This window comes from Grammomys surdaster, unplaced genomic scaffold (genome assembly GCF_004785775.1).
Source record: "Grammomys surdaster isolate TR1022 unplaced genomic scaffold, NIH_TR_1.0 203, whole genome shotgun sequence".
Lineage (NCBI taxonomy): Eukaryota > Metazoa > Chordata > Mammalia > Rodentia > Muridae > Grammomys > Grammomys surdaster.
Window position 1 is genome coordinate 2,436,107 of NW_021604648.1, and position 24,447 is coordinate 2,460,553.

At 44.2% G+C, this 24,447-nt stretch overlaps 1 protein-coding gene across 2 annotated transcripts in view; it reads left to right on the plus strand.

Annotated features, from left to right (window-relative positions):
- The window catches only part of Uvrag (UV radiation resistance associated), a 239,871-nt gene that overhangs the window by 27,959 nt on the left and 187,465 nt on the right, over positions 1–24,447 (plus strand). For both annotated transcript variants that reach the window (XM_028770684.1, XM_028770685.1), the window contains exons 3-5: positions 3,738–3,772; positions 9,375–9,536; positions 19,891–19,965. In XM_028770684.1, the coding sequence (XP_028626517.1) occupies positions 3,738–3,772; positions 9,375–9,536; positions 19,891–19,965 (272 nt within the window). The remainder of the gene's footprint in view (positions 1–3,737; positions 3,773–9,374; positions 9,537–19,890; positions 19,966–24,447) is intronic.

Genomic DNA, 24,447 nt, shown 5'->3' on the forward strand with positions numbered 1-24,447 from the left:
GGTGTGAGCATGGCTGTCTGGTTCTTTAGGTGTGAGCATGGCTGTCTAGTTCTTTAGTTGTGAGTATGGCTGCCTGGTCATTTAGGTGTGAGTGTGGCTGTTCTGGTCTTTAGGTGTGGGCATGGCTGTCTAGAAAAGCTCTGGTATGTAATGATCCGAGGGGACACAAGGCTCTGATAGGACCCTTTGAGGCTCTACTTGGCAAATGACTTTATTCAAATGAGAGGAATAAAATGTGTAGAAGTTTATTAATAAACATTATGGCTCATAAGGTGTTTTTAGGCTACTATTTAATTTGAGCCGTATAACAGCCCTGTTATCTCCTGGGTGCTGTTTTGCTCTGGAAGGAATGAGATGATGATTGACCATTGATGACTGCATAGGTCATTAATCTTACATGGGAGACTGAGGGCTGAGTGTGTTTTATTTTATTCTTAAAATTCCGTATTCATTGCCCTGTTGCTGTTGTGCTGTTTTAGATGTAACAGTATTGTAGCATAGGTCAGGCTTAGTGTGTTGGAGATCGGCTCACATCCTCTGGTCTCTTCACAGGGACTATGGACCTGTGTTGGGCTCCGTCCTTTCGGTCAGCCTGTCTAGTTTGGAGCACTAATGGACATGGCAAATTGCCTAGTTTGGGTTTATCTACAGAGTCAGCCACTCAACATTTTAGAAGAAGTAACCCTGTTCCTCTCTAGCAGTGGGGAGCAGAGCTGTGAGAACTGTCTAACTTAGGTTCTTTGCAGGAAGCTGAATAATTCTTTTTTTTTTTCAAAAGAATTAAAATGTCTTTGTTGTCTTCTCACTGATTTTATTTTTATATTTTAATCTCTTTAATCTGTCGCTGGGATTGAAGAGAGGGCCTCATGCAAGTGAGGCAAGTGCTTCCCTTCGGGCCCTCACACTCCCAGCCTAGTTTCTCACCACCTTCAAGCAATACATTCTTGTAACAAAGTAAAATAAAATGAGTGCAGTTAAATGAATAAGTAAATAACATGTATTAACTAGAAAGTAAGAAATACCTTGCTAAATAAAAAGTCTTAGGGCTAGAATGTTGGCATTGCATACATGAGGCCCTGGGTTTGATCCAAGACCACAGATAGTGACAATAGGAACAAACCCAAACAAAATGAAGATGCAGGAACACCCCTTTACAATCTTGTTTTGGATACACACACAGACACACACAGACACACACACACAGACACACACAGACACACACACACAGACACACACACACACACACACACACACACACACACACACGGACATGTATACTCAGGAACATGTGGTAAGTGGCTGCAGTGTTTGATGAGTGAGAGTGAATGGAAAGAACAGAGTTGTAGGGAGCTGGGGAAGTGAGTCTTCCTTAAGTGCAGGGATTGCACAATTTAGAGAGTGACTTGTCTGTCGTAGCTATCATGGAACCCGTTTGCTCTTCGGTCTCACAGTTTTGTTTCTAATGGTCGTTTCTCTAGAGCCACACTATTTAGGTTATATATCTTTAAATGATAATTTATTTCTAGCTTTATTTGAAAGATGCTAAAATTCAGTATGTTCCCTTTTAAAATCATAGAAGTTTCTTTTCGTATTTCCTAGTTTTGGGATTTATACCCAGGATACATTTTACATACCAAAGTGGACCTGGGCTCCAGGGTCTCCCAACATCCCTCAGTCCCTGCCTCTTACAAGGCTTGGCTAGCATACACTGCCCTCTCTGTGGGGCTGGGCTTCCCCTTCCCCAAAAGCTCTTCCCTTTATAAATCAGACATGTTAGTTTCTCTCCCTGTGGTGCACACACTCTTTCTCTCTTTCTCTTCCCCCCTTCCTCAGTTGCCCTGGCCTTGTTCCTTGGGACCAGTGAACCCACCAGAGAGCTGTTTCCCAATAAACCTGCCTTTATGTACTTTAATGCTTGAATTGACTCATTTAACCATCAGAGATAACTTACCACAAACAATTATTCATGATTAAAAAGAAAATCAGACCATCATTCAGCTAGTGAATGTAAGTAGCCTACAGGTGTAACTAAGATAAAAATTGTTAGCTTACTTAGAAAAATTGGATCCTGCTGTAAATCCTCTCACAGAACCTGTTCTTTCACTTAATGTATTGTGAGTAGTTCTTAAAACGTACAGTAAAAGTGACCTTTTGTTTGGAAGATGAGGATAAAGTAGCCTGTCTGCAAGGAATGCCTTAACACCAGAGCTGCCGGAAGAGCTTCACTTTTCTATTTTTCGAAGCCCCCCAAAAGGTGGACATCAGTGGGCTCCCTGGGAATGTCCTTGTTCATTCATAAAAGCAAAATTGGCTGAGTGTCTACCCCTGTACCAGAGACAGTTTTGAGAAGATGGTAGTTGTAGGGTATAGGCCCACAGTAACAAGTGGAATCTCCAGGCACACATTTCAATTGGTAGAAAAAGGTATCTGTCCACGTTTTATGCCTCAGTTCATCTTAAGTACCAGTATTGTGTGAATCACATGAGGGAAATACTGTCCTGTAGCATCAGGGGACTCCAGGAGTCTCCTAGGGTCTGCATTGACAGTGGCATGGAGATTATTGGGTAGGTGTCTGTGGAACACTGGAGGGTTGTTGTGAATGTCTGTCAGAACCTATAGCATAGTTTTATTTTGTTTTTGGGCTTTGTAACATTTGTGACTATATATGAAGGTTTATCAAATCATGACAATTTTTAAAGTATTTATTTATTTAATGTATATGAGTGCTCTGTCTTCACACACACTAGAAGAGGGAATCAGATGGTTACGAGCCACCATGTGGGTGCTGGGAGTTGAACTCAGGACCTCTTGAAGAGTAGTCAGAGCTTGTAACCACTGAGCTGTCTCTCCAGCCCCAGAATCATAAAATTTTAATGCTTGCACAAGAACTTCAATTATCCAAAATTTCCAAGTTGAGAAAGGGCCTGATGGAGTTGAAGAGATGGAATGTTACCAACAAGCACAAATAAGGGTTGGATCATGTGGTTTCTAAATCAGTATTTATTCTACACTCCTATGAGGGAATGTTCTAGAGGTGCCTGAAGACCAGAGAGAATCAGTCATAGAGACTGGCAGTGGGGACGTGGGAGATGGCTCAGAGGTTAAGGTACTTGCTGCGCAGATGAGAACTGGAGTTTGAATTCCCAGGACCCACCTGGATGCTGGGTGAGCTTGGCAGTCCACCTATAATGTCCAGGTGAGCGTGGCAGTCCACCTGTAACGTAGCCCCAGAAGGCAGAGATGGGATCTCCAGATCAAGCTGTCTGGCCAAACTAGTTGTGTTGAAAAGCTTTGGGTTTGATTGAGATATCATGTCTTAAAGAGAATAAGGAAAGATTCCTGACCTCAACCTCAGTCCCCTGCAGGACCACACACGTGTGTACATGCTCACCATGTACACATGAAAAGAAAGAAGTGAGTGAAAACGGGAAAAGAAGAAAGTTTGAGTTTTTAAGGGCTTAAATTAGAATATGTTGCAGAAGGAGACATGTAACAATTATGAGACTAAATCTGGACAATTTGTGATCTGCGTCACCAATGTTTTTCCTCCTTGCCTTAGCACTTTTACTTAATTTTGGTTATATATATATACATATATATATACTTATTGGTAAAGATGACAGGCACTACATCATTTTAGACACCTTACTAGAACTGTAAAGTCAAAGCTTCACAGTGCTTAGTTAATGAGATTATTGTCTTTCATATCACTTACTGTTCTTTTTTTTCTTTTCCAGAATTTTATAGGAGTGAAGTGATTAAGAATTCCTTGGTAAGTTTGTTTCCTGACAGGTACATGTGACGCAGTGTATCCCTGTTTGATAAGATGTGAGTGGTTTGAGTTGAGGTCTGCTCAGTTGTTCAGTTGTTACTGATTTTTTTAATTGTTGTAAACTTTAAATTTGCACCATTTTCATTTATAAAGAGCTTGGCTATTTTTGAATCTGTATTTATTACAGGACTTATTGCTGGGTGATAACACCCTTGTTCAGTTAGCTGGCCATGTCTAACTGGGCATGGGTACATGCCTGTAGTACCAGGGTTTGGGAGGAAAGAGGCAGGAGGATTGTGAGTTTTAATGGCAGCCTCAGCTACCCAGTGAGTCCCTGCCACCAAAACCCAAAAACCAAACAACTAACTACCAAGCATCCCACTTTGTCTCTGTCTGGAAAGGGTTGTTCTGAAATTGTGTGTGTGTGTGTGTGTGTGTGCACAGTGCTGCTGCTGGTCAGGTCACCCATTTCTGAGTTGTGTGTGAATGAAGTCATGCAGTAAGTGCCTGATGACTGACACCCATGTTTCAGCTTGGTTGTCGGCATCAGTTGGCCCTGTGTGCTGAATTTGATTTGTGTGTATTCTAATAGCTAATCGTTTTTTCCCCTGTTGGTGAGCATATTTGGCTTCTGGTTTGAGCCAGCAAGCATTGTGCTGCTGTGTATATTGACCTGGGTGTCTGCTGGAGCATGCGTGCCTTTCTCTGGAGTCTGTAGGTGTTCAGTTCTGTGGATATGCACTGGAGTGGCCAGGGCTTCTGGCTGGTTTCACACTGTTGCTGTTTTGTTTCTACTCACTGCATTTCTGTGAGAATTCTGATTATGTTTTTGGGAACCCTTGATGTATTTAAACATTTAAATGTTGATGGAAATCATATACAGGATTTATTTGCTTTTTGCAATTGAGGCAGATAGAATATCTAATGCCAACAATATGGCTAACTGAAAAAAGTTGATAACAGTTACAGCTGTTTTTAAGGGTGTGCTTATAGGCACAGGGCTTCAGGAAGACTGCCGCCTAGTGGTTAAACACTTGAGAACGTATGCCAGAGTCCCATTTCGTTTTCACATTCCTTTAGTTAGTAACAGGTAATGGGGGTAATTCTGCTTTGTTTGCCTTTGGCTTCAGCTAGACATACCCTCCCCCTAGTTTATTCTGTTGTTACTGTTGGTTTTTTTTTTTTTTTTTGTGACTGTATCCTTACTATAATTGACAAGTCAATAAAGTGACCAAAATGATTGAAAAATAGTGGGAGCGGCCATCTGGAGCCCCCAATGTTGATTTGCTATACAGAGCTGGTCAGTGTTTGGAGATTCTCTACACAAGTTTCTTTAGTAAAGAGGCATAATTGTGACCAGGTTAGGTGTTCTGTACATTATTTCCCACTGATGACAGTGCTTCAAGGTAAGGTATATTCTTATTTCATAGTAACAAACAGGCCAGGGAACTTGATGTAGGCTGCACACAGCTTATGACAAATAAAACTGAAGTTCTGAGGCTCTAACCCCAGGCTCCTCCACTTCCTTCAGCTGTTTTCACCTAGAGGTCAGTGAGCCTTGCTATTGCATAAACAAAGCCCAGAACAGATATGTTTAGAGAAAACACAAGATACAACTTACCAGACTGATCACTGGGATCGTGACTGGAGTTGCTTCTTAGCAGAGGTAGGAAACTGGGCAGTATTAGTATGTCTTTGTGAGTTACTGGCCGGAGGGGTTCTCCAGGCACCTGTGCCTCAGTGGAACTGTGGCTGAATATGTTAACATTTGAGCTGCTTCTATGTTGCTCCTGCCAAGACTGTGACCCTGGGGTAAATAAATTGCAGCATCATCAAGTTTTCGAGCTTCCTCTGGTTCCACAGTTGGGAGCCAGGACAGGCTAGTTCAGGTAGATGATTCTGTGAAGGCCGTAGGACTGTGATTTATCTCAGGGTCAGGGGAGCAGTCAGGGAAGGTTACTAGCGGTAAGTCAGCTGGGTCGTAAAGCCTGAGCTGAGCTGAGGAAGGCCAGGAATGGAGTTTGCTGGGCTTCTACTAATTAAAAAACCAGTATGAGTTGTACAGAGATACCCTGAATATGTTTTTAAAAAATTGCTACAGCTTTTATACCTTTTTAGTTGTATTTCTTATGACTATTTAGTGGTCCTTAAACAGTATAGAGAAAACAATGCTGGTAATAAACAATTATTTATTTATTTATTTATTTATTTAGAGACAGAGTTTTTCTGTGTAGTCCTGGCTGTCCTGGAGACTCAGAGGAGCACTTCCTCTAGTGCTGGGATTAGAGCCATGCGCCACCATCACCTAGCTGATAATTACACATTGCTAGTAGGGACCTGGCACCCAGGATGCCAGGAACTGTAATCGTTAAGTTAAACACACTGGAGAAACCTCTGCCTTTGAGGAGGGATGGCAGACAAGGAAAGCCTGGTGCTGTGTGGTGCTGGAAGAGTCATTCACTTGCACTTTCCCAAGAGCATATGTGTTGTGTTTTATAAAAAGAGCCAGGATATGTTTTATAGAGCAGGGTATGGTGAGGTGGGAGGGGTGCCTCGGTGGTCCCATGTTGAGGCATCCCTTACCCCTGAGGTACCAGTCATACAACGGGTATAGTATAGAATAGAGTTTATTTGGGGGCATGGGAAGGGGGGTTGAGAAGGGAGTAGAGGCAGAGAAAGAGAGAGAGGGAGGGATGGAGAGAGGAAGAGAGAGAAAGAGAGAGAAAGACAGACAGACACACATACACACAGAAGCGGAGACAAAGAGATAGATACCCTGGGGCTAGGAACAAGTGAGGAGAGAAAGGGGGGAGGGGGAATGGAGAGAAACTGACCCTTTTTGGCCGTTGCCAGGTAACTGTGGGGTGGAGCCTAGAAGGAATGTTAACGTCTGGACATTAGACATCATAGCTCAGGGTGCTCTTTTTTTCTAGGGATAGTTATACCAACCTGCTTTTAATGGCCATTTAGAAAACATGCCCATCAGACACCATTTCTAAAGGAATCTTAATTTCTGCTTTCCACTATAAGATTTTTTACCTCCAGGTGATTAGGACTTCTTTAGTATAGTACCTGGAATATAATGTATTGTTTATTCAGCAAATATTGGAATCCTTGCTGTGTCCCCAGGGTACTAGGAGGGGAAGAGTGTCAAGAAGGCCCCCCAGCCTTACAAAGTGTCTGTAGGAGAGCATGGCAGTTGGCAGGGAAGGCAGGCGTGGTCAGTGACTAGGTAACTAGGGAGTCCCCAGAGGCCTCAGCTTCCTCATTCAAAACTCGAGTTAGGTCCATAGGTTCAAAAGCCCCTTTTTTCCGCTGGCATTTCTAGACTAGGTAAACTAGGAGGTACCCTTATGTTGCCTGTTACATGTTCCTTCCTCATTTTTGCTGTTGTCTGTGTAAACCCAAGTACAAAGCTCAGAGTAAGACTGAAGGAGCAGGGGGGAGTTGGGGGGGGGGCAGAGGGGGGAGTGGGGGAGCAGGGAGAGCAGGGGGGAGCAGGGGGGAGCAGGGGGGAGCAGGGGGGAACGGGAAGCAGGGGGAGCCTAGTTTCAGGCTCAGAACTAGCGTTGGCCCAGAGGTAACTGGGTGATCAGTGCCTTCCTGGCTGATCTGTAAAGGTCACTTTCATCTTGCACTAGTTTTAACATTTGCTGTCACGTCCATTTTCTTTTGTTTGCATTTTACCAACCCGTTGGCAGGGGTAACTGGTTTGAGGTATTTGGGCACAATGTCTCAACAATCGCTGGCTGACCACTGAGCTCTGCAGAGAGGTTATCATTAGACAGTAGGTTAGGATGGATGAATGAGCCTCGGTCAGCCCCGCCCACAGGTGTGGAATGGCAGGGAGAGTCAGTTAACTCCTCTCCTCTGTCAGTGAAGAGAGGACAGGGCAGTGCAGTAGGAAGTGCATGACTAGGCTACATGTCTAAATCCCACAGTCCACTGTCTCAGTATCTTCAGTCACAACAACTGAAACACTATTACCAGGCAACACGTCATGAGCTTAAGTAGGTGATAGCGAGGACTTCCTAGTGAGGAGTAGGGAAGCCAGGTGACATTCAGAGGGTTTTGGGCACCTCACCTGGCTGCACAGCCTGTGAGCCTTCCTTTGCTTGTCTCTCCAGCTGGGCAGTTAGTTGTTCTTAGGCCCCTGCTCACACTTGTTGCCTCACACATTTTGAAAGCTGGTAATATATTCCTTTTGCCTGGAATTGCCAAGTTTAATCTGCTGAAATTCTATTTGTGCTTTTGAAGCCAAGCTCCCGTGCTCTTGGGCATCTTCCCTGCTTCTTAGAGTTTCTTGTTTGTTCTGTGCTGTTGTGTAACCTTTAGCATAATTCTGTCACTGGACTTTGCACTGTTCCAGTGTAATTTTTCTGTTTACGCTACTGGGGATGGCACCCAGGGCCTTGCACTTGCCAGGCAATCACTCTACTGTCAGCTACATCTCCAGTGATAGGACTATTTTAAGTGGAGATTTAGTTGAAGGTCCTTTGGGGGCATTGCTTATATGCTATTGCCCACCCTGATTGTTTGTGAATGCTATGCATGCATGTAATGTGGTTTGATCACCTCCTATCCCCTTACTGCTTCTCCAGTTCCTTCCCTATCCCTGAAGAAAATTCATTCTCCCAACCCCAGCAGCTATCAATTACCAGCTACCAAACTCCTCAGCTTGGGGTGGAACTCAATGAGTGCACCCCCACCCTCTCCCCATAGCTTGGTCTTGTGAAGCCCTGGGTGCACAGTCACTGCCACAGTGAGTGCTTGTGTGCAGTGGTTCTGACATGCTTGGCAAAGATTGTTTGACTGCAGCACCCCTTCATCCTTTGTAACCCTGAGCCTTGGAGGCAGGGATGCTGTACAGCTGTCCCAGCTAGAGCCAAGCACAGCACGTGTTCTTATTCTCTCCACGATGACCAGTTGTGTGTCTGTGTGTCAATCTGTGTTGGCTGTTAGTAATCATGTATTTTCTTGAATACATGAGTGCAGGTGTTGTATGAAGCCACGTCAGTGAGGGTCAGCATAAGTGTTTCTAATAAGCAGATTAATCCTGGGGTGTCATCACCCCACTTCTGTTATTATAACCTTTGTCTTTTAAAACAGGATTTCTTTTGTGTATGTCAGGGAGCAGGGGGTCTGAGCATGCCAAGTGCACAGTGGAGGTCAGAGGACAGCTTGCAGGAGTTGGTGCTCTTCTTCTGTCACGTGGTTCTAGGGATTGAACTCAGTTTGTCAGGCTTGGTGGCAAATGCTCTTACCCACTGAGACACCCTGCCAGCTCTGGTCTTTCTTTTTTATTTTAGTTTTTAAGTATGCGGGTGTTTTGCCTGCATGTATGTCTGCATACCATTTGTGTGCCTGCTGATTGCAGAGGCCACAAGAGGGCACCAGGTCTCTTGGAACTGGAGGTAGAGCTGCCTTGTGAGTGCTGGTGATCAAACTTGGGTCCTCCAGAAGAGCAGCCGGTGCTCTTATCCACTGAGCCATCTCTCCAGCCTCTCTTTTAGTATTAAAACAAAATGATCTACTGTCTAATGGGAATTCTTGTAAAGAAGTTAAGAGTCTTCCTAAAGTATGTTTTAATTTCCATCAACAGAATCCAACGTGGAGGAGTCTTGACTTTGGAATAATGCCGGACCGTCTGGATACATCTGTGTCCTGCTTTGTGGTGAAGATTTGGGGTGGAAAGGAAGAGGCCTATCAGCTGTTGATAGAGTGGAAAGTCTACTTGGATGGGCTGAAGTACTTGGGTCAACAGGTAATTTTCAGAGTGATGGTTCAAGGAGTTGTCCTCCACATACTAACCTGCCTACCTCTGTTGATGCTTCTCTATGTTTTTAGTTATGATAGATGTTAGTAGAAAAGAAAAAAGTAAAAAAGTAAGTTAGTACAAGAAAAAAAAAAAGAGATAACTTTCCAGGCTTGGTGATACTTGCTTATAATCCCAGCACTCAGAAGGAACAGGCAGGTGGATTGCCTTAAATTGAAGTTCTGTCTGGTCTATAGAGATTTCCTAGCTAGCAGAGCCTTGCTACAGAACCAGGTCAGTAACAAAGTAGGTTTGTGATACTGTGTTTACTCAAATTACTTACTCTGCTACATTTGAGACAAAAAAGCCCTTAGCTAGTTGTGGTGGCTTACACCTGCGATAGCATAGGGAGGCTCAGAGGATCTCAGTATGTTCGAGGCCAGTTTTGGGTGGACATGGTGAGTTTCAGGACATCCTGGGCTAGAGTAAGACATAGGTAACAGAAACAAACACAAAGGACCTTTAACTTTAGAAACTCAGTGCTTGCAGATAGGAGCTTAGCATGGCTGCCCTATGAGAGGTCCAACAAGCAGCTGAAAGAGTCAGATGTAGATATTTGCACCCAACCAATGGATAGAAGCTGGGGACCCCTGTGGTTAAATTGGGGAAAAGCTGGAAGAAGCTGAGGAGGAGGGCAACCCCATGGGAAGACCAGCAATCTTAACTGACATGGATCCCTGAGATCACCCAGACACTGGGCCACCAACCAGGTAGCATACACCAGCTGATATGAGGCCCCTGACACATAAACAGCAGAGGACTGCCTGGTCTTGCCTCAGTGAGAGAGGATGCAGGTAACCGTTGAGAGACTTTAGGCCCCAGGGAGTGGGGGGGGGGTCTGATAGTGTGGGTGTTGTGAGGGAGAGGAGGAGGTATGGGAGATGAAAACTGGACTATAAAAAAGGATTAAAGAAAAAAAAAACTTTAGAAATTCAGAAGCACCCTAGTGTGCATGTCCATACATGTCTGTGTTGTGTGTGTGTGGTGTGTACATATATGTGAGTGTTGTATGTGTGTGTGTGTGTGTGCGTGTGTGTGTATGTGTGTGATTATGTGGGTGTTTGAGGATGTACTTTCCTTGTGCTTCTTTGGCCTCCTTGGATATTCTCCCTTTGATTGTGAAAATTAAGTTGAAACAAAGTACCCGCCATTAAACATCTTCCTTTCCCCCAGTAGAGTTGGGTCACCCAGGAGCGGGAAGAGCTGCTTTCACCTTGAGTCCAGAGATGACAGATGTGCCTTTTGTACTGGGCCCGTCGCTGCCTTTCTTGCCCTGTGATTGATGTTCCTTACTGTTAACCTCTCCTGGCTGAGCTCAGTGGTCGCCCCATCGTCCTTGCAGATAGCTCCAGAATGTGTCAGAGTCTGTTAGAACTGCACACGAAGCAAAGTCTATTTACCGTCCCGTATAGAAGTTACTGTAATTAATGTAGTTTAGAGCAGCTTTGCAAAGGTCGATATTTTTTGCCCTTCGTTTTCCATTGGGAAAATTGAAGCTTGAGAGAGTTTAAGAAAGTACTGAAGACCACTTAGTAGGGTGAAGCAAGATTTAGGTTCAGATCTGTCTGTCCAACATCAGAGCTCCCCCTTGTGCTGTGCCACAGAGGCACATCTGAGCAGGCGCCCTTGGCCCTCTGCTCCGCTTTGGCACTCTTGTTACTACTGTTAAATGTTACCCTAAGATGTTAGCTGTAGGTTGTTTATAAACATACTTAATGTTTTGGTAATATTTGTTTAGTATGTACATTCTGATACTTCTTTTGAAAGGAACAATTTAAATCTGATTTTTTCAGATTGAAAAATCGCCACATTCAGCGTGTTTACCATGCTTTCATTTTTATTTGATTATTTACTTATGATGATGATGTGCTTGAGATGAAACCCAGGATCTTGTGCAAGCTGGGACTTCTCTACCACTGAGCTGCATGCATGCCTAGTCCCACAATGGATTGCTTAAACTTTCTAACGGAAACTTAGTTTTTTGATTAAACACCTATGCGTCACCTGCTTCCAGGCCCAGCCGATCACCATTCTCTCTGCTCCTTTGAGTTCATCTCTTCAGGGTTCCACACATGTGTGAGGCAATGTTTTGCCAGATCTTCACTTTGTGTCATTCTGTGGTGACCAGAGCTGTGCCTTTAACATCACTCTTCCTTCCTTCGTGAACATCTAGTCTCCTAAAATGGCTTCATCTCTTTCACGTTTTCAGTTTTGTTTGTGTTTTACTGCTGGTCCTTTTAGGAGTATTCTGAGCGTGACTCAGCATGGGCTTTAGTGCCAGCCCTTAGAGCTGCCGGATTCACACTTGTCAGATAGTGATGTTCAGTTTAGATCTTTCTCTTCTCTCTCTGGGTGGCCGGGGCACACGCTGGGTACTTGTTAGTCTGCCATCTGTGAGTGTCTATGTCTCATGGACGTGGTGCTTCTTAACCTGGTTGTGGCATGACTCCAGGCCTACAGGGAGCTGTTGGCTGTGAAGATGGCCCTCATCCTGCTTCCTAACTCACACATGCCTTTGATGGTGGTCTGGAAACACCATCCTGTGCTCATGTGTCATGAGCTAATTTCAGAGTCGGCAGTCAGGAGGCTTCTTAGAAAGTTGGCTATACAGGGAAGCACATGGGTGGCAGGGCACAGAAAAAGTGTGTTTTAAGCCAACCAGAAAGTTATCATCAGCAGAGTGAACCTAGCCTTGTCTCTGAAATAGAGGCTACAGCACACACTGGAGTAGTGGACCCACAGAGCTATAGAGAAAGAGAAACCCAGGTAGACTGCCATGATGAGATCAGATTCATTGAGTGATCTGTACTTTCTACCAGTTCTTGTTCTCAATGTTAAGGACCCAGTGAGTTGAAGATGTTCATTTAAATAGAGTTAGAAAGCATATGGAAGAAGTATTCACACCAGCCCCAGAGTCAGGGAGGGAGGGCTTCAGATGTGTTGGGTTTTACCTTAGGCTTGTTGAGGTGTAAAGTGTATACGATCAGTGCATAGGATAGCTCAGTGGTAGAGCATTGGCTCCACATGTCTGCGGCCTGGCTCCGTCCTCAGCAGTCCACTGCAGTCCAGTATAAAAGTGTACAGTTCAGTGAGCCATGTAAGGAGAGTTGAATAACTACCACCACTGTGAATAAAGCTGCTAGGAATGATTAGCTGTGGGCCTTTGTGTTGTTATATGTTGTCATTTCTTTAAATATCCAAGGTGCAATTGTCTGCTCTTTGGATAAGTGTGTGTTGAAATTTGTAAATAACTGTAGGTGGTTTTCCAAACTGAATGCAAAGATCTTCAGGCCCAGCCGCGGTGTGTAGCACTTCCACTTGTTTCTTACCTTGTTGGGGTGTGCATTGTTCTTTTTATTGTTAGTCTTCTAAGCTTTAGATTTTAAGGGTATAAAGTGGCATTTTGCCAAGTACCGATGGCACATGCCTTTAATCCTAGCACTTGAGTAGGCAGAGGCACTCTTGAGAATCTTTGAGTTCAAGGCCAACTTGGACTACAGATCGAGTTCCAGGACAGCCAGGGCTGCACAGAGAAACCCTGTCTGAAACACAAACAAACAGAAAGTAGTATTTTAATGTGATTTAAATTCAGATTTCCCTAATAAGTCCAACCAATCTCCCCCATTTCCCCCATGCCTGCTCCTCCCATTGTGTGTGTGTGTGTGTGTGTGTGTGTGTGTGTGTATGTGTGCCTGTGTGTGTGTGCCTGTGTGTGTGTGCCTGTGTGTGTGTGCCTGTGTGTGTGTGTGTATGTGTGTGTGTGTGTAGTGTTTGTTTATAACATTTGTTTATTCTTTACTAAGGTTATTTAAATTTTTAGTTACTGACTTGTAAATGTTCTTTATATAAAGGCTAGTGAGAGAGTGTAAAGCAGTTGTCCCACAGATGTGTAGATTAGAGTCTGGATTTCAAGAATTCACTAAAACCCTGTTGTGTATAATAGCCTGTGTGGGGGAGCCAGAGATGAGCATCTCTTGAGCAAGCTGCTAGCCAGCCTAGCAAAAAGGCAAGCCTTGGATTCAGTAAGAGACCCTGCCTCAATATATAAGGTTGAGAGTTCTAGAAAGAAGATACTGGAGTCAGGCGTGGGCTTCCAGGTTCACACACACACACACACACACACACACAATGTAAAATACTCCTTATATATTGTAGATACATTAGTTCTTTATAAAATAGGTGTTTTCCAGATACTTTTTGCTGTCTTCATTTTCTTTTAAAAAACTTTAATTTATTTATTTTCTGTGTATAAATATTTTGCACCATGTGTGCCTGTTGGATCCCCTGGAACTGGGGTTATGGATGGTTGGGAGCCATTATGTGGTTGCTGGGAATCTGTGTAGTTGAGGCTTGACTTGAACTCCTGATCCACCTTCCTCCAGCTCCCAGGCACTGAGGTTACAGGTGTGTGTCACTGTGCCTGGCTTGCAGGTACTCATTTTGAGTTAACATTTATAAAAATACAAGGGCCATTGTTCTGCAGATGAATGAATAATGTCTTTGTACTCTGTCGTAAAGGCTGCTGTGTCTCCATTGAATCTTTAGGATTCTTGTGTTGTTTTTTTTTTTCTGTAATTACATTGTAAGTTATTCACAGTGATGGGTCACATTACAGCACATTTGTACACACACACCTTCCTTTTTGTGCTGTTTTTATCACCCCTCCTCTGTTGCCTCTCATACACACCCCCACACCCCTCTTGTTGGTTCCCCTTTCCCACAAGCAGCCCTCTCCTGACTCATACGCATTCTCTTACCCTTCCTTTGGCATCGTTGAAGAGCAGTTGTTGAACATCGTTTGTGTGAGTCTTGTTTCTGGACTCTGACTCACTGATGTATGTGTCTGTCTTGACTGCAGTAGTTTTATAGTATGCTCTGGGTTTTGGTCCCCTGGGTCCCTGGACTGTTTTTTTATTCATACTTTGTTGGTTCTAAACTATCAGTTAAAACTATCAGTCAAAACATTAACTGTCTAAAAATGAAAACACAACCAAAATTATTTTGGCTACTTTAAGTTCTTTTTGTCTTCTATAGATTTTTTATAGTATTTTGATAGGTACTAAATCAGAGCAAATTTGGAGACTATCGAGTCTTTTGTTCTCTAAGTGTGTTCATTTATTTAAAGCTTTTTTTTTCCCCTTTGGTTTTTTGAGACAGGGTTTCTCTGTATAGACCTGGCTGTCCTGGAACTCATTCTGTAGACCAGGCTGGCCTCGAACTCAGAAATCCGCCTGCCTCTGCCTCCCAAGTGCTGGCGTGCGCCACCACTGCCCGGCTATTTAAAGCTTTTTCATTCACTAGGAGTTTGTAGCTTTCAGCCTCCAGGCCTCACATATTAGATTTCTACCTCTGTATTCCCATCTTTTTATCCACATTTAAGTCGATGCTGTTGTAGAGGCGGCTAGGTCGGTCAGGTCCTTGCTGCACAAGTGTGAGGACCTGAGTCGACTCTGCAGACCTATGTAAAAGTCACACCCCTAGTGCCAGTCTGTAAGGCCGTGCTGGGATGCTAAGACAGGGTCCCTGGAATGGACTGGTCAGCCAGCCTGTCTGAACAGGCGAGCTCTGGGTCTTGTGAAAGACCCTGCCTCAAAACATCATGTGGAGAAAGCCTGAGGAAAACACCTGCTGCTGACCTCTGGCCTGCGAACTCTTGCATGTTCGTTTGCAGATGCACACACTGCAGATCAGTCAGGAATCAAAGGGAGGCGAGTAGGAATGTCCCCCTCCCCAAACCTCAAGACCCAGCCCTGGTGACCCACTTCCTCTAGCAGGCTCCATTTTGTTAAGGTTTCCCAGCCTCACCTCTCAGCATCACCATCTGGGGACCAAGTGTTCAAATACTTGAGCCTGTGACAGGATCATTTCACATTTAAACTGTAACACCCATCTTAAAATGTACTTCTTTCTTTGCATCTCTTGAGGGAGCCTTATTTTATTGCTACTACCTTCAGTATATTGTTCAGTAAAAATTAATGTGGGGCAAATCGTTGTTTTTCTTTTTTTTCCTGCCTTATCTTAAAGGGATGCATTCAGCTTTGGCTATTAAGTGTATTATCACATTATCCAGCCTTTCAGTATTAAGTATAATATTATCAGATTATTCAGCCTTTCAGTTTTAAGTATAATATCAGATTATTCAGCCTTTTAGTATAAAGTATAATATTATCAGGTTAAAGAAGTTTCTTTTTGCTCTTAATTTACGGAGCAGTTCTAGCTTTAAGTAGTGTTGACTTTATTACTTTGGGTTGAATTCTGACACAAATCCTACTTAATTACAGTGCGTTCTCCTTTACATGCATGTTTAAAGTTTTATATCATACACATGTTGGGCTTTTATATACTGACAGATTAGATTTGTTAATGTTTTGTTAAAGAAAGCAATACCTCATTCCCCAGAGTTACTGGACCTTTTTCTAACAATGTATGTGTTCACTGGTCTGATGTGGTCAGGCTGGTCTGATATGGGCTGCAGCTTGTCTGTTTCTGCCTTTTTGGAGTTGTTATAGATTTCTTACTGTTCTACAAACATTTGACAGAATTTTTCAATGAAACCATCTAGGTGTTAAGATTTCTTTGTGGGGAGTTTTGAAGTGGGATTTACTGTCTCCGATGTGGGGCTTCCTCGGTGAGTGCTGATGGATTTTCTTTGAAAGTTGTCTGTTTCATCTGAGGCTTTACATACATTGGTATAGAGTTGTCCACAGTCATTACCAATCCTTTTTCTGTGGGTAGGTCTACAGCAAGCCTGCTGTGCTCTGTGCCTGGTGTTTTTTATCTTCTTTTTTTCCTGACCCGTCACTAGTGACTTTCAGTTTACTAACCTTAACATGGTGTCTGAGTGCATTGATTATCTTTATTGTTTCAAGTTCATTAGTCTGTTTTCATCTTATCATGGCCACTATTTTGCTTGCCCTGGATTTTCCTGGTTATTTTTTTCCTTAGTTCTTAGGGAGAACGGAATTCCTGATTCGAGAATTTACTTCTGTCCTCAGAGTAAGCATTAAGTAGTTTTTTTCTAAGCATTGCTTTAGGCATAGTCCAGAAATTTCCTCTTGTGTTTTTATTCAGTTCCAAATATTTTAAAATGTATCTTTTATTTCTCCTTTGAGCATAAAGGTGCACTATTAACTTTTTAATATTTATGGATATTCTGGGCATCTTCCTGCAATTGATATCTGTTGCGTTTAGGGAAAGCCATGTTTCAGTGCTTTGAACTTACTTTCTTAAGGTTCATTTTATGGCCCCAGATAGTCAACGCACAGTGGTAAATCCTCCATGAGTGTGTTGTGTGAGCTGTCAGTAAACAGAACTCTTCATAGTTAGGCGATGTTGATCCCAAGTAAGCCTGGAAGAATGAGTTAGAATCATCCAGAGAAGAGAAGTTGAGAGTGGGCCCAGAAGTGATTTCTTCATTTTGTGCTGAGGAAATCAGTAGAGGTGGGGATTTGGAGCATTTGATGATGGTGCTGGCACAGGCCATGCAGCACCCTGATGGCCGAGCCCTCATTCTTTTTTTTTTTTTTTTGGTTTTTCAAGACAGGGTTTCTCTGTGTAGCCCTGGCTGTCCTGGAACTCACTCTGTAGACCAGGCTGGCCTCGAACTCAGAAATCAGCCTGCCTCTGCCTCTCAAGTGCTGGGACTAAAGGTGTGCGCCACCACTGCCCTCATTCTTAGAGCTGATGTGGGAGAGGTGGAAGCCTGGCGGCTGTATCCTCTTCCCCTTCCAGATTTACAGGCACACAATGCTCAGGGCCTTTCCTCAGTGTTAGGAGAAAACAGAAGCACAGAGACAGCAAATGACTTGTTGAAGGTAGCACAGTGGTTAGTTAGCCTTGGGCTTTTCCTTGATCCTTGTCTCCCATTATGTTCACTAGGCATCTTGACTGAGCGGTGCCCTATGAGGTGTGGCCTTCTGTAAAGGTGTGGAAGTACAGCTTTGTGCATAGAGCAACGGTTATTAACTACTAATAATTAGTAAACACAGTCCTTGTCTATTTTTTCATGTGGTCATCCTAGCACAACTGAGTGGATTAAAGAGGAAGAATCAGACACACACTTCTCTCCATGGTCTAAGAGCTCTGTTCAATAGCCTGTTTTATTCAGTGGATTTTTTATTAGTCAAAAACAGAGAGATTGCTCTGAGATTTATATTCCCTGATATCTAATACGTCACTAGACAGGTGGGGTTTTTTGGTCTCACTTCCCTAGACAGTTTCCCATGCAGCTCTGTCCTTCTGTGGCTCTGAAGGGCAGAGTAGGGAGTTTCCCCACCTCACTGAGATGGGAACTCACTAAAGCGTGTGTTGCTGAAGGTGATTGGCTGCGAGGTTGGCAGCATGCTCAACACCTGATTGCAAAGACTGGCTGCCTTGATGTTGCCATCGACCTGGACCGTTAGCTTTTTACCTTGTATCTAATCTTACAGTGAACTAATTCAGTGGCCAGCTTCGCACATCATATGCTTCATGCAGATGTATTTTTCTCCATACTTTCTCTCCCCTTTCTTTAGTGGCATTCATATTTTTCTTTCAACTTAAAAAGTTGTTCTTGGGCCAGTTGCTAATATTTTGATGAGCATCATTTTAGTCTTCTTTCTTCAGGTACATATGTTTCTAAAGTTTCAGACCCATCTAATCTTGAAACTGGTTTTTGAAATATTTTCCCTGTGAAGCAGAAAACTTCTTGATTTATGGTGGTTGTTACACGTTAGTGATTACAGAACCATCTTTGCTGTTGCTGTGATTGGTTCAGTAAGCAAGAGGTAAACGGGAGGTGTGTGATTCATGGAAGGAGACGGGCTGTCTGCGGATGGATGCCACTGGCTGCTTGGTCCTCCATGAGGCATTCCTCACAGGGAGCCCATGGTTTTTGTAACCTTTCACTTTAATTCTTCATTTCAAAAGTAGGTCCTTTTTTGGTTTTGTTTGTTTTTTGACCACAATTCTTTCTGCTGAAAGAAATAAATCTGGGTTTTCATTTCATAGTTGAGTATTTAGATCTCAGTTCTAATTACTTCCCTACCCCACCCCCCACCCCCATGTGTTTTTGGAGACAGGGTCTCACTATGAAGCATGGACTGGCCTTGAACTTACGATCTTCCTGCCTTTGCTCCCTTCCCACGGAGTTAGGATTACATGTCTGTGCCACTGTGTCTCACTATTTCTTTACTCTTTTTAAAAAAGATTTGTAACGGCCCGTTCTGCTGCTCCGGTCCGCGGGTCAGGGTCTAGCAAGAGAGAGAGTGGGGAATGGAGACGCGAAGAATGGAGACAAGACTGATCAAGTCTCTTCTCTTTTTTGAAAGGAAATCCTGGGTATTTATACCCTTTACCACGTGCCTTGCCCTGGTGGACAAGCACAGCTGAAGGCACTGTGTCACGGCCTTGCAGCGTGGAGACCACGTTGGCCTTGCAGCTGGAGGCACTAAACAGCAAAACAAGATATGTGAGAAAAACAAGATGTTTATCAGAGTGTGCTCAGCTGTTGCAGGCTGTTGAAAACAAGTCTCTTGTCAGGGTATATGGCTTGAGATGGCTGTAAAGATAGCCGTTTTCGGCTAGGAGTCGGCTCCCAACAAAGATTTAGTTTTATGTATATGGGTGTTTTGACTGTTGTGTGTCTGTACATATGCGTGTATTGTGCTCATGGAGGGCAGAAGGAGGTTGGATTCTCTGGAACTAGAGCTATAGTCACCACCTTACATGGGTTGTGGTAATGGAACCCAGGTTCTCTGGAAGAGCAGCCAGTGCTCTTAAGCCTGGAGCCATCTCTAGTCCCTGTTCTTTAATCCTTTTAAGTTGTATTCTTCAGGCCTTGCAGGTGAGGTTGGGTCTGGGGCACACTGACTGCAGCACGAGACAGTTGATCGCAAAAAGACCAGGAAGTAAAAGCTAATCTGATGTTGTAATTTTAAAGCAGTTGTAGAGTTTTTAAATTTATTTATTTATTTATTTATTTATTTTGGTTTTTTGATTAATTTATTTTTTAAACTGAATCAGAGCATGTGTGGTTTGCCACTGTCCCCTGTCCTTCATTTGTAACTGTTTCATCACAAGTTAACAATGTTGGTGATAATCACTAACGGCCCCAGTAATCTCACGTGGTGTTTGTGCGGCTTTTGACTAAAGCTGAATGGATTCTCCCATCACTCAACTGGCCTTTGAGACCTGATTTCTTTGCTGCCTCTTTGTTTAGATAGAGGCAGCCTGTTTGTTGGCATGGAAATGTTCGAGGCTACAGCTGTCATGCTCTGGCCTCTGGAATAAGATCAATTAATAGTATGTTTTCCTCTTTTCTTAGATCCATGCCCGTAACCAAAATGAAATAATTTTTGGGCTGAATGATGGCTACTATGGTGCTCCGTTTGAACACAAGGTAAGAGGAGTCTCTGAATGTTCTGAGTTTTGGTTACTGCGGGTGCCATGCACCTGGGAAGCCAGACTCTCGAGAAGAGCTGAGCAAGCAGAAAGAAGTATGTTGTAATTGTCGCTGTGAGCCTGGTGTCCGGGGTGGCTTGGAGGAATGCCTTCCGAAGTGAGAATGAGTTTCACAGGACACACAAGCACTCTGAGGAGTTGGTTCTAAATCCTGAGCTAGCTGTTGTCTACATAATTCCTTGGGGATTAGGAGAGTGGTGAGCTAGGTGTGGTGGCATAGGCTTGTAATCCTAGCCACTTAGAAGGCTGTGTGTAGCAGGAGGATTACAAGGTCAGATCCTGCCCAGGTCATAGTGAGCTCAGGGCTAGCCTAGGAAGCCTTCCCTGTCTCAAGATGAAAAGTGGCTGGGGATGTTGCTCAGCAGTGGGGCTTTACCACCATGCTGGAGCCCAGTTCTCAATGTCCATCCCTGCCCTCCCCTAGAATAGGCAGGTGACTTTTGTCTAAACCGAAGAGTTTAATGGAAGTGTTGAGTTGTATTTCTCATTCTCAGTAAACCTAAGAAACCTAAATTATGCTGGACATACTTGCGCATGTCATTAGTCCCAGCAAGTGGGAAGCAGCGGCAGGTGAATCCTTGTGAGTGAGGCTAGTCTGGTCTATATAGAGAGTTCCAGATCAGCCTGACGCACACAGTGAGATCCTGTCTCAAAGAGAGGAAGAACGAAATTGAAGTTCTTTCGTCGTCATTGCTGTCTCTGCATCTAAAGGTGAAGAGAGGAAGGAAAGGCAGAGCCCATTCTTAGTAAGGACCTTCTGTGAGCATCCCTGTGGTGGGGACACAGCATCTTTATCCTAGTTAATACTTGCCACAAGCCAGCGTGGTGGTTTTGTTCTCGCCATCCCATAGTGTGGGAACTGATTGGGACGATGCACTCCACAGGGTCTGGAGAGTGGCCAAGTCTGCTTTCACCACTCTGACTTACCAAAAACCAAACCAAACCCACCAACCAAACCAAAACAACCCCCGCCCCCCTTTGTAAAGTCCTCACATTGCTTTTGCTCAGAAACCCTGTTGTTCATAATCTCTGTTGTGTGGATGGCACACACAACACACAACTCTGTTGTGTGGATGACTCCTGTCCTGTCTGCCATCCCACGGTTTGCTAAGTGCCTGCCCAGGACTGGCTCCTGTGTTCAGTGCTGAGAGCACAGTGGTGAAGGAGGGCCGGGTACAGGCACATAACCTCTCTTCCAGCTGCCTGGCTAAGGCAGGAGGATCACCACGGCCCCAGAATTCAAGACTGGCCTGTACTGGTCCCACGAGAAAAGTGCTCCTGAGGACTTGGATGCTAAAGTCATACTCCAGGTTATGACTAGAAGGCAGTATGTGAAAGGCCTGGGCGCTGAATGGAGAGAGCGTTCCAGGAAAGGAGTGGAAAGGACACAAGCTGAGGTTTTGGGACGGAAGGGAGGAGCGAGTAGCCCCAGGCCACCCCATGGGATGTTCAGGATTTTATCCACAGGACAGAGGTGTGTGCTGTAACCAGATTTATGTAATGGTTTTGGCGTATTTTAAAGAGCAAGAGTGAACGTGGAGATACAGTGAGAAGGACCTTGCAGTACCGTGAGCAACAGATGACAACAGTTTGGAACGGACCATGGCAGGGAAGGGAAGACACATGACATCAGGGCCAGGGGAGCTCTTTTCCACTGAGCCACATACCCAGCTCAGGACAGAGTTGGGGTTTTAGGAGAGAAAATCACTAGAGTTTGTTGTGGTTTGCATTTGAGGTAAAAAGAAAAGAAGAGATGTCAAGGGTGACTTTGGATTTCTGGCTTAAAGTAACTAGATAGATAAAAGGTGATAGCCACAGGAAGCTTTGGGACACGGTGGGGTGGGACAGGGAGGAAGAGCACAGATCCTGAGGTAAGATGGCCACAGGCATGTGCAGTGTCTTTAGATGCCTGTGTTGACGGCAAGTAGCCATTTGAACCTGGAAAGAACTGAACTATAAATGTGGGGCGGATGGCAAAGTCACTAAAGTCATGGATGTGTGATGCAGGCTAGCAATAGGCTGTACAATAGAGAAGAAGGGCTGAGTAGGCCAGCCTGGAGGACCCCAGCTGTTAGAGGTCAAGCCGAGAAGCGGGCAGTGGAGTGACCAAGAAGCAGTGACCACGGCAGAGAGAAGAGGTCTCAGGGACCAGGGTCTCTTTGCTCTTTTCCTGTCCATCTCCGTAAACTTGTGGGCTTGACTGTTTCTATTGCTTTGTTTTTTAAGGAGATGCAGTGGTGAAGTGAACCAAGGACAGAAAAACTGCCTTTTGTACTTCAGCAAACAGATTTATGCTAGGTGGCTCTAACTCCAAAAGTCTCGCTTTATTCCAGCTTTGTTTTCTGGGTTCCTGTAGTACTTGCACATCTTCCAGATCTCCTCTGGGTGCTGTTCTGTCCAGAGGCCTGCCCTTCTTCCCCTCTGTAAGCTTTGTGGGGTCAGACTGACATGAGCAATGCTGGACATCCTCCCCGCACACTCCCGCTCCCTGCCACAATTCTTGGGACATGGTATTTGCTTAGTAAAAACATTTGAGATTAAGTCAGAGACTTGTGGGACTGCCATTGCTGGGCTGTTGGCCATTGCCAAGGCTGGCTGTCTTGATGTGGGAGGGAGGGTGACTCACCCTCCAGCTGGTCCCTGACTCTTCATCTGCTGGAGTCTTGCAGTCAGAGGCAATGGTCAGAGGCATTCGGAGCCAGTGTCTGCTGAGTGTTCTGTGGTGCTTGCTGTTGCAGTTAAACCTTCAAGAACGTCATGGCTAGAGACTCAGATTTGGTGAGGGTTGGGGTAGCCAGTACCACCTGGCTTCTCTTTCTGCTTGTGAGTTTTGAACAAGTTCAGACAAGATGGGTGACAGAAAAATGGAGTTCAGAAGGTGGCTTGAGAACAGATAAAGCTGACCAGCAAATGTTGCTTATCTTTGTGACTAAAAGTTTGCCATAACTAAAAAGGCTTGTGTGCGTTTCCTCCTGACCTGGAAATGAAATTGTCCCGATACAGACAAGGCCTGATCATCTGAGCCAAGCAGAGGTGTGTGTGCTCGTAGACAGTTCCTGGTGTAGCAGCGAGGAGGAGCTGAGCCACTCATGCCCAGCCCTCCAGAGCTCATAGGTAAGCCACCTAGAGCCGCTGAGGAGAGGAAAGCTACAGCTCAGAGGGATTTGAGGTTCTCTCAAGATGTGGACTGGGAGATTTTTCTCCTTTGTGGAAGCTTGGGAGCAAGGGATGAGTGGCTGACCCTAACAGTAGTAGCAGTGACAGATATTTAGTGAGCACTTAATAACTAATATTAGTTATTCAATGCCAGGCAGCAAACACTTTCCATCTTTACTGTGTTTCAACTTCACAGTTGTCCATCTATAGAAGAGAAACTGGTATAGAGAGGTTATGTAACTTTCCTAGGATTGCATAGCAGCCAAATAGCAGAGTTGGGATTCAGACCCAGATGGTTAGGAAATGTTTACTGAGTATGTGATTGTTATATGTGTTTTACATTTTATTCTGTTGTCCTTCAGTTAATTAGCTTTGTGAGTTTAGAATTCTTCAGCTACTTCCAAAGGAACATTTGACAGTATCAGCTGAAGCTTAAAAGTGTTGTCTGAAAAGATGTATTTGTATTACTTTTGATCTTGTGTCTGTGGGTATGATTGCAGGTGCCTACAGAGGCTGGATATGTGTGTGTGGGAGTACAGGAGCCTGCAGACTGGATGTGTCGTTGCTCCCTGCAGCTAGAGTTGCAGGTGGTATGAGCAGCCTGATGAACTCTGGACACTGAACTGTGGTCTTTAGCAAAAACAGTGCCAAGTGTGTGCTCTTAACCACAGGGCCATTTCTTCAGCCCTGGAAAGCATAGTTTCAATCTTTTTTTTTTTTTTTTTAAAGCCATAGGCAATCTTTGTGACTATTGGTGACTATATTAAAACTGTCTCTGGGCTGGAGAGATGGCTCAGCCATTTAGAGCATTTGATGTTCTCCCAGAGGTCCTCAGTTCAGTTCTCAGCAATCACATGTTGTTGGCTTACTGCCATCTATAATGGGATCTGATGCTCTCTTCTGTCAAGTAGACATACATGCAAATAGAGCACTCATATACATAAATAAATCTTTAATAAAAAATCTAGATTAAAAAACATCTCTTATGCCAAACAAAAAGCAAAATTGGCCAAGTCAAAGAAATGTAGAGATTTACCAAAAGCCATCAAACACAGTAATGAACATTCTGGAAAATTCTGGAACAGGAATAGAAGTGTATAGAAACAACATTGTAGACCCTGTCCTCTGGGGAAGTGGCTGAGGGAGGAGAAGGGGGCTCCGACAGTGAACACTCCAAGCTGAGACAGAGACAAAAGGAGGTGGAAAAGAAACTTCTGAACTTTAGAATTAAACTTGAAGGGGGAAACTTGAAGCTCCCAGGGAG